Source organism: Zosterops lateralis, assembly GCF_965231275.1.
Source record: "Zosterops lateralis genome assembly, chromosome: 15".
NCBI lineage: Eukaryota > Metazoa > Chordata > Aves > Passeriformes > Zosteropidae > Zosterops > Zosterops lateralis.
The window spans coordinates 1,980,295-1,989,920 of NC_139775.1; the positions used below are offsets into that span (position 1 = coordinate 1,980,295).

A 9,626-nucleotide genomic window follows, 5' to 3' on the forward strand; every position below is an offset into this window, starting at 1 on the left:
TGATGCTGGACAAGGGGCATCCCATGGAGAACAGGCATTTTCAGCCTTTTTTTTTTTTTTTTTTCCAGAGATTTTTTTTTTACCTGTCAGTACTGTTTTCAAACGGCTGAGATTACACATCCAAGGTCCCCACGCTGAAGTCTGTGTGCTTCCAGCCGGCAACAGATTGCGAGTGGCTGCTGCTACTTTACTTACAGGACTGCTTAATTAACTTGATTAATCAGCCCGTGTTCGCACAACACTCCGGAGATGCAAAGCCCTCTGGTTGTTGCTGCCTGCTGCTCCTGCTGCCCTCGCCTTTATTCCTGGCCAGTGTGGGATGGTCACAGGCACGAAGGAATTGCAGAAAGGCAGCCTGGGCTGGAGCAGCCACGTCTCCTACTCCGGCAAGGTTTGGATCAGAGGACAGAAACAAATATTGCTCAAATCTGACCAAACCACTGCTCCCATCGTGTCCCCTGCCAGCCCGGGGCAGGATGGAGAGCGGGGACCAGGACCCCCTGCTTGACTCGATGCCTGAGCCAGGGGAGCGTTCCCTTCTCCCAGGTCCCGCTGCCACCGTAAGGCACACGGTCCTTAATGGTGCCCGGTGGCGCCGGCGGCATTCCCGGTTGCCCGGGCGGGTCCAAGGGCCGCGGGCCTGGTGGCGGCTGGCAGGAGCCGTGTCGCCGCCGCTTGCTGAGATCAGCAGTGAACTTGGCCCCGCGTCCCGCTCGTCCCGCTCCCGGCCGGGGTCACCGGTGCCCGCCCGGCCCAGAGGTGCAGGTGACGGGCGCTCCACGTGCCCCGTGCCGGGGAGCACCGCGGGCAGGGCGAGCAGCGCCCCCGCGGCCCCGCACCGCGCTACCCCCCTGTACCCCCGTCCCTCCCGGGGGGCCGCACCCGCCCGGCTCCCACACACACAACAGGCGAACGGGCCGGGACCCCCACCCCGGGGCTTTGTGTGAGAGCTAGGGTGAGGGGGCTGCACAGGGACGGCGGGGCACCGCGAACCGCGGCGGGCAGCGAGCAGAAGCCCCGTCCCCAGCCTAGCCCGGTGACACCGGGGGCCGCACCCCGCACCCCAGCCCGCTCGGTTCCCCCCCACCCCAATATTTTCCCCCCTGTCGGGGCGGCGGGGCGGGCTGAGGGCTGGGGGCGTGGCCAGGCGTGGCCAATCGGAGCGGCGCACTCCGAAAGTTTCCTTTTATGGCGAGGCGGCGGCCGCGCCGGCCCAATATAAAAGCGCGCGCGGGCGGCGGGCGGCAGCCGCCGCGAGCTCTCCCTGCCCTCACTGCGCGCGCGCCCCGCTCCCGCCGCCGCCTCACGCCTGCCCCGGCTCCGACCGCGCCAACTCCCCAAAGGTGAGCGCCGGCACCGCGACAGCGGGGGATAGGACAGCGACGGTGCTAATGAGGATATTAATGAGCCGGTGTTATCGTGAATATCGGTGCGATGGGGGTTGTTGGGACGCGGCGCGCCCTTTGTGCGCTGGCGGGGTGTCGGCCCCGTAGCGCGCTGCCGCGTTTTAGGGGATAGAGACGCAGCTCGCGGTTTAAGGCCGGTTTCGGGGGTGATGCTTGCAGGGGGGGGGTCGCGCCGCTGCCACGCGTGGGGCTAATCCGCCCCGTAAGAGGATTGCTGGTGCGGACGGGGGGAGCGGGCGGCTCGGTGCGGTGTCCGGGGAGCGGCGGAGCGAACGGGGGCGCGGGGCTTTGTCTGTTCCGCGGAGCCGCCCGTGCCGGGGTCGGGGCCCGGGGGCGTTGTCCCCCGTGAGGAGGGGCGCGGCCCCCCCGCCCCGCACATACGGATAGTCCTGCTGGCTGTTGATTGCGGGGAGGGGGCGGCACCCCCTGCACGGGGCGAGGCTTTGGATCGGAACAATGCGGGGTTGGGGGGTGCAGGAGGGACCCCCCCCGCCGTGTGCCCGGAGCGCAGGTGCAGGCGGGCTGCCCGCTCCGGCTCCGACTACACTTCCCAGGCTGCCCGTGCGGGGCGGCACATGTGAGGCAGCTCCCGCCGCTCCCCCCCCGCCACCGGATTACACCGGCGCGGCCGGAGCCACCGCGGCTGAGCCTGGGCGGGCGGCAATTGCATAAGACGCTGGCTTTAATCCCGCCTGTGGTGCCGGCGGTCGATGGGGCAGAGCCCCGGTCACGCTTGACTAGTGGGCTGGGCGTGGTAGCCAGCGCTTGTGGTGCTGCGGTGCCTTGTAGAGGCTGGCTGAGGCTTGGGGGGCTGCGCGGAGGGGTTGAAGGCTGCTGGCCGTGCCTGGCACACGGCGGGCACCGGGCGTGACCCCTTGGGCTGGATGGGCGCGTCAAGCCCCGCTGACTGGCACATGGCGGGGCTCTGAGGAGAGCGCCGGGCGTGACCGGCGGGGCTGTGCGGAGGTGTTGAGCTCCGCCGGCCGGCTCAAGGTGGGGCACCGGGCGTGACCGGCGTGGCTGTGCGGAGGCGTCGAGCCCGCTGGCTGGCACACGGCGGGGCGCTGGGGTGTGGCGGCCACGCCCGCCCGCTCCGGGGAGTGGCCGCCGCCGTCCCCCCGACAGCCGGTGGCGGGCGAGGTGCGGCGCGCTCCATCCATTGCCTTTTATGGTAATAATGCAAGAGGGCGCAGGGACTTCCTTTGTCCCAAATCCGCGCAGTGCCGAAATCTGGGAGGCGTCGCCCCCTCTAGCGGGCGCCGGGCGAAGCGGAGCGGCGCCGGCAGGAAGGAAATGGGTGGGGAAGGCCTTGGCGGCATCGCCTTCCCTTCCCGCCATCGCCTGCGCTTCCCGCCATCGCCTTCCCTTCCCGCCTGCCGCCGCGGGACGGGGTTCGGTTTGTGAGCAGGGACGCTCATGTCTCCTTCTCTCCTCTCCTCCCTTAGCCAGCCATGGATGATGATATTGCCGCGCTCGTTGTTGACAATGGTTCCGGTATGTGCAAGGCCGGGTTCGCTGGGGACGATGCCCCCCGTGCTGTCTTCCCATCCATCGTGGGTCGCCCCAGACATCAGGTAGGTGGCTGGTTGTGCTTGTTGTCTTAACAAAAAGAGAGGGGTTTTAAGTGGAAGTGGTTCCCCTAGAGGCAACTAGCGCTTTTATTTGGCGTTGTACCATGAGAGGCCTGTGCACTGCAACACAGCTGGTGGGGAATGCAGCCTCCTGCAGAGCCTTTGTGCAGTGTGTGTTGGAACAGCTGACAGCTGGGGATGCCTTTCCTGATAGGTGACAGCAGAGGGACAATAACTGGAGATTTAGCTTTATGAAAAGGGAATTATTCACTCTTCAGCTGTACTTACCACATTGTCTTTGTTCTGCAGGGTGTGATGGTTGGTATGGGTCAGAAAGACAGCTATGTTGGTGATGAAGCCCAGAGCAAAAGAGGTATCCTGACCCTGAAATACCCCATTGAACATGGTATTGTCACCAACTGGGATGACATGGAGAAGATCTGGCATCACACCTTCTACAATGAGCTGAGAGTAGCCCCTGAGGAGCACCCTGTGCTGCTCACAGAGGCTCCCCTGAACCCCAAAGCCAACAGAGAGAAGATGACACAGGTGTGTAGAACTCGGCAGTTTGGAGCTAAAGCAGATAATTACTGCAGGCCAGCTCTCCTCTTCCATGTTGTCCTCTCCTTCACCACTATTCTCATTTTTTGCCATCTTTACAGGGTTTTCCTTTCCTGGCCTGAGTCTCCTCTTTGCTGGACCTTGACAGGTTTTGTTTGCTTTTCTAAGCTGGCTTTCTCTGAGACTGAACTAGCAACTGGTCTAACTGCTGTTTCTGACTAGGCACACTAATCCATTTACAGCCCTTGAGTGACCCTATTGTAGTTTACTTAGCATTTGTTTTGTTCCTTGCTGTGATATGTGGATGGGTCTGTGGCAGTGGTGTCCCTGCTCAGGCTCTGACATGGCAGGTGTGGGTGGAGACCAGGTGAGATAAGCATGGACTTGAGGGGCAATAGAGAGATACCTCTTACCTAGGGGCCAAAGTAAAACCACTTGCATGGACTTGGTATGGACATGTAGCAAGAACCCTGTATTTTCCTGTTGACTCAACCCCTCCTTTTCTCTCCTTAGATCATGTTTGAGACCTTCAACACCCCAGCCATGTATGTAGCCATCCAGGCTGTGCTGTCCCTGTATGCCTCTGGTCGTACCACTGGTATTGTGATGGACTCTGGTGATGGTGTTACCCACACTGTGCCCATCTACGAAGGCTATGCCCTCCCCCATGCCATCCTCCGTCTGGATCTGGCTGGCCGTGACCTGACGGACTACCTCATGAAGATCCTGACAGAGAGAGGCTACAGCTTCACCACCACAGCTGAGAGAGAAATTGTGCGTGACATCAAGGAGAAGCTGTGCTATGTTGCCCTGGATTTCGAGCAGGAGATGGCCACAGCTGCCTCTAGCTCTTCCCTGGAGAAGAGCTATGAACTCCCTGATGGCCAGGTCATCACCATTGGCAATGAGAGGTTCAGGTGCCCTGAGGCCCTGTTCCAGCCATCTTTCCTTGGTAAGTCCAGCTTTTTTAGGATACTCTGTTGCCCCTTAATGTTCCCTCTGTGGAAGGTGACCTGGAGACGGTGGCAGTGTGGCACCAAATACTTAACTGCTGGTCTTGTAGCAAGGCTTGTGCTGCCCACCAGTTAGCCTCAGTTCCTGCACAGGTTAAAGCTGTTGGAGGGACTTGGGTCAGTAGAGCCAGAGGTTGAGTCTGTCCCAGCCATGGCTCTGCAGTGTCTTCCTGCTGAAAGGACTGCTGGTCTCTTAGTTGCCTGTACTGTCTTCTTATGCTTCCTTGACTCTGACTCCTTGTTGATTTAGAACTTCTGCTTCTTCACAGGTATGGAGTCCTGTGGTATCCATGAAACTACCTTCAACTCCATCATGAAGTGTGATGTGGATATCCGTAAGGATCTGTATGCCAACACAGTGCTGTCTGGTGGTACCACAATGTACCCCGGCATTGCTGACAGGATGCAGAAGGAGATCACAGCCCTGGCACCCAGCACAATGAAAATCAAGGTAGGATGGACTTGAGGGGACATCTCAGCACCCCTATTAGGCTGAAATATGTAGCATGTGTGGAGGGTGGTATTCTGGTTTCCTGCTGCAGAAGATAGAAACCATGTCTGTCTAGTACAGCCCTAATGGCTTTGGGCTGGACAGGATGGCATTCACCCAATTGCATGAATAATGGGATTAAAGGCTGGCTGCAAAGGAGGGAGGTGGGTGTGTGAAGTTGTCTTGATCCTGTTTCGACTTCATGGTATCTTGGCCAAGGTTAGATAAGGGAATTAGGCAGATCCATCTTGCAGGGCCACGTGTGGGCTGTGAGCGTAGTGTGATGCTGTGTCTGACTGGTTCCTCCTCTTCCCTGCAGATCATTGCCCCACCTGAGCGCAAATACTCTGTCTGGATCGGAGGCTCCATCCTGGCCTCCCTGTCCACCTTCCAGCAGATGTGGATCAGCAAGCAGGAGTACGATGAATCCGGACCCTCCATTGTCCACCGCAAATGCTTCTAAACCGGACTGTTACCAACACCCACACCCTTGTGATGAAACGAAACCCATAAATGCGCATAAAACCAGACGAGATTGGCATGGCTTTATTTGTTTTTTTTTTGGCGCTTGACTCAGGATTAAAAAACTGGAACGGTGAAGGTGTCAGAAGCAGTCTTAAAATACAACATGTCGGAGCGAACGCCCCCAAAGTTCTACAATGCATCTGAGGACTTTGATTGTACATTTGTTTGTTTTTTTAATAGTCATTCCAAATATTATAATGCATTGTTACAGGAAGTTACTCGCCTCTGTGAAGGCAAAGCCCAGCTCGGAGGGAGTCCACCAGTTACAGCTGGTGTTAGGTTATAATTGCTTGTCTGTAAATTATGTAACCCGACAAGTGTCTTTTTTGTATCTTTCCGCCTTAAAAACAAAACACACTTGATCCTTTTTCTCTTCGATTTGTCAAATAAGCAGCCTGTGTTCCCCAGTGATAGATGTGAATGAAGGCTTTACAGTCCCCCGCAGGGTCTAGGAGAAGCGGTGCCAGTATGTGGGGGAGGGAGGGGCTACCTGTACACTGACTTAAGACCAGTTGAAATAAAAGTGCACACCATAGAGGCTTGACTGGTGTTGGTTGTTGATTTTCTTTCTTTTCATGCCATTTTTTGACAGTTGCTCCTTGCTCTGATCTCCCCCTGCCAGGCTGCACAGCTCTGCTATCAGGCTGGGGGGATGCTGGTGCCACAGGACACAAGGCAGATGGCTCTGGGTGATATGGGGAGGAGTAGAGCTGAGCCTGCCAAACCTGTGGTCCCCGAGGTTGCCTTGGGCTGGAGCTCTCCAGATACTGCCACTGTGTGCCACAGGGAGCTGCTGGAGGAGCTGGGCTTTAGTGGGGTGTTCAGTTGCTCCTTCCCAAATGTTTCTCTGTGTGTCTCCCTCCTCAGTGTTCTATGTCTCATGCTGGACTGATGGAAGCAAGTGGGGTGTGCTGATGCCACAACCAAGTCAAAGCAGCTGCCTTCTCCTTGACTAGTCTGCAGCTCTACATGGGGCAGTGTCCCTGCTCCAGGTATCAGAGCTTGTCTGTCCTGCTCCCAGTTTGCCTTGGGAGGGAAGCTGGGGTTCAGGTGGGGAAACTCATGCCCTGGCACTGTGCTGGCTGGATGGAACAGCTTTCGGGTGAAAGCAAGAGAAAGTCCTGTGAAGTGGAAAAAATTGACTTCAAGACAGCAGGGCTACTGGAGTGCTACAGGGGTGGGGCTGGGAAAAAGGTGCAAGGAGGAAGGAAGGAAGGAAGGAGGAAGCTTTGGCAGGGTGAGTGACACACCTCCAATGCAAGTACCTGCCTCCAGCCCAGCATTTGCCATGAAGGTTTTTGGCTTATTGACTCCGTACCCATTCTTTGAGCTTCCTCAAACCTATGAAAATGTTCAGCCTTGTTTGATTAACTTCTCTGGTTTTGTGGAAAAGAACAGGGATGAGCCTGCCAAAGCTGAGACCCTGTTGGGTATAGCAATGTCCACAAGCCCCCAGAGCTGGAGTCACATCTGTGGAAAGGAGATCTGCATTGAGGCTACTGGGTCAGGAACCAGGAAATGCCGAGCTGGTAACACTGTTGCCAGCTCAGGGAGACCAAACCTGGGAGCGTTTTCAGGAGTGAAGCTTCCCAAGGCTTTGCCAGCCTTGCCGGCCTTTGAAGAGCTAATGGCTGTGATTGTGTCATGCTTGAAGCAGATGAAAGACAGGGAACAGGGTCTAGTTCCTCTTTAATCCTCTGCCTGGCCTGCTCCTGCTCTGGCATTGTGCTGTACCCAGGGTGGACCTGCCGGTTTCTGCCCTTCATCTCCCCAGGCTCCCTCCTGGGTGCAGTGGGAGCCTGGCAGGGCTGGAGGAGCAGACTCTGGGCTGAGCTGATGAGTACTGGAAGCACCAGTTTGCATGAGAGGAGGTGAAGCAGGTTGGAGCAAGGCCCAAACTGGGCTTATAACCTGAGGTCTTGGGGAAATGGGGTGAGGAGGAGGCAATGGCAGCTCCTGGGGAGGGAGCTGGTAGGAGCAGGGTAGGAAAAAGGCCAGCAGCCAAGAAGAGATGACAGCAATAGGGAAATGGGGTGCCTTTTTTCAGCCTTTTATGAAATGGTCACTGATTGCTGTGGGAAAATGTGCTGAGACACAAAGAACAGAAGAAACTGGTGGTGGTGAGAAACCAGTGAGCAGAAAAATGCCGGGGGCTAAGAGCAGCTCAGGTGGGCAGAGGTGTGAGCATGGGGCAGTTGCTGCAGAGCTGCTGGACACAGCAGCTGGGATGATTTTCATGCTCTAGAGCCAGCCGAGGTATGCTGTTAGTTAACACTCTGCAGGGCTTTTTCTCCTTTCTTCCCATTTCACTTGCTGTTTTAACTAACCCCTCAGTAAAATGAGGCTGGGCCTTCCACAGCCCTTCCTGATGTCTCTCCAGCATGAGGCCATGGCGTGCACAGGCACTGCAGGCTGCTCCAGCAAGGCTCTATTTATCCCTCCTCTGGGCCATTACATGCTGAAGAAAAGAATGTGGTGCCGGGGAGGGACAACTGCAAGAATTACTCACTGCTCCCAACTCCAGTGAGCACAGGGGGAGCCTGGAGTGGTTTTCTCTCAGGAATGTCAAGTGCTGGAAAATAGGGGATTTTTTAACAAGTTTCTCTGCCACGGAGTTCCAAAGGGCTCAATTCATCCCTCACTGTTTCACAGAGGTGGGGAAATACTGAGAGGCCTGTCAGGGAGGGCAATAGAGAAGCCATGTCCTGGCTTTGTCAGACTCAAAGGAGAAGTTGTGTAGGGAATAATCAGTACTCTGGCTATCTTCTCTTCTCCAGCACACAAATAGCCTGGGGTTGTGAGGAGACCAGAAGGTTTAATATGTCCACCCATGGGCCAGGCTGAGCGTGTCCCCCTGTCTGGCTCAGCCATGGTGATGTTCCAGGATTCCTCAGGCTGCAGAGACATCAGGACTCGACTCTAGATCCTCCCAAGTCATCCAGCCCTTTCCTACCTCCCTGTAGCTGCCCCAGGAAAGATGGCTGAGCTCAAGGGAGCTGAGCAAACATGTTTTACATCCTTTCTTCCCTCAGAGTTCCCAGCTTTCCCTCCTGCTGGAGACAGTTGCTGGCACTTTACCTGCAATTAGCTGATGACCTGGAAAGTCACCTCACTGAGCTGCTTATGGAATCAAGCCACCACCAGGAATTAGTGATGTCCTTGGCAAAGGAGATGGTTGCAACTCTCGGGATTTAGCCTTGAAGGGCCTCATTGTCTCTCAGCTGTGTCGGGGACAGTTGACCAGAAACGGTCTCTGGATGAGGAGGGTCCTGTTCTCTCATTAGTGAGCATGTGCTCTCCCCCAGGAGAGGTGCCAGCTGGCTGTGTGCAAAATTCCCAGGGAATCTCAGAGCGTTCAAACTAAACCAACCTCCTTGCAGAAGTCCCCTTGGAGGATGCAAAGCACCAGCTTTAGAAAATGGCCATTCCAAGGTAGCTATTCAGGGATGGGTCTGCGGTATTGGCTGTGCTTAGGGCAGGAGCAGTCTTGGTCTCTGAAGTCGTTCTTTGCAGGACTGCTGACCTGGACCCTGCCCTGACTTGCATTATACCCATCTGTAATCCACTTTAGCAGGCCTTACAGTATTAAACTCTATCAGGAATTGAGAATCACTTCCAGCAGTGGAGCTAGCAATCCACCCAAGCATACCAAGTGCTGTGGCTGATGCAGCCCAGCTGGGCTTTAGTCAGGCTGACAAAAAGATGTTCTGGCTGTATCAGTCTTAAGAAGAATCGGAGGAGAGAACTGAGGCAAGACTTTCCAGAAAAAAACCATAAAATCCCCAGGATAAACTGGCCTTGAATGTTAAGATATTATGTTTTATACAGAGCAAAATATCTTGATAGTAGTATTAATTTGTTTGCCTGTCTGGACTGGGACAGCATGATATGTACCTGCCTTGTTTGGGCTAGGAAAATGTGTATTGTTTGTGAGATGACCGAAGTCTACCCACATGAAGTGCATTCCTGAAGTGAGGCACAGCAAGGAGGGTTTCCTCTATCACTGTCTGGCCACCTCCCAGGGCCCTGAAGAGAAATGCCAGAGTTTGGTGTAGATGTT

The 9,626-nt window shown here is 56.1% G+C and overlaps 1 protein-coding gene across 1 annotated transcript; it reads left to right on the top strand.

The window, feature by feature from the left end:
• Window positions 1-1,257: 1,257 nt before the first annotated feature.
• On the top strand, window positions 1,258-6,110 carry ACTB (actin beta). Its single transcript, XM_083872903.1, has 6 exons — window positions 1,258-1,343; window positions 2,852-2,980; window positions 3,287-3,526; window positions 4,052-4,490; window positions 4,821-5,002; window positions 5,361-6,110. The coding sequence occupies exons 2-6, from the start codon at window positions 2,858-2,860 to the stop codon at window positions 5,502-5,504; spliced, it is 1,128 nt and encodes a 375-aa protein (XP_083729029.1). The 5' UTR covers window positions 1,258-1,343; window positions 2,852-2,857; the 3' UTR covers window positions 5,505-6,110.
• Window positions 6,111-9,626: the final 3,516 nt, after the last annotated feature.

Coding starts and splice junctions, on each gene's coding strand:
- ACTB (XM_083872903.1), top strand. CDS start 2,858: ATGGATGATGATATTGCCGCGCTCGTTGTTGACAATGGTTCCGGTATG. Junction 3,527..4,051: donor ACAGAGAGAAGATGACACAG/GTGTGTAGAACT, acceptor TTCTCTCCTTAG/ATCATGTTTGAGACCTTCAA. Junction 5,003..5,360: donor CCAGCACAATGAAAATCAAG/GTAGGATGGACT, acceptor TCTTCCCTGCAG/ATCATTGCCCCACCTGAGCG.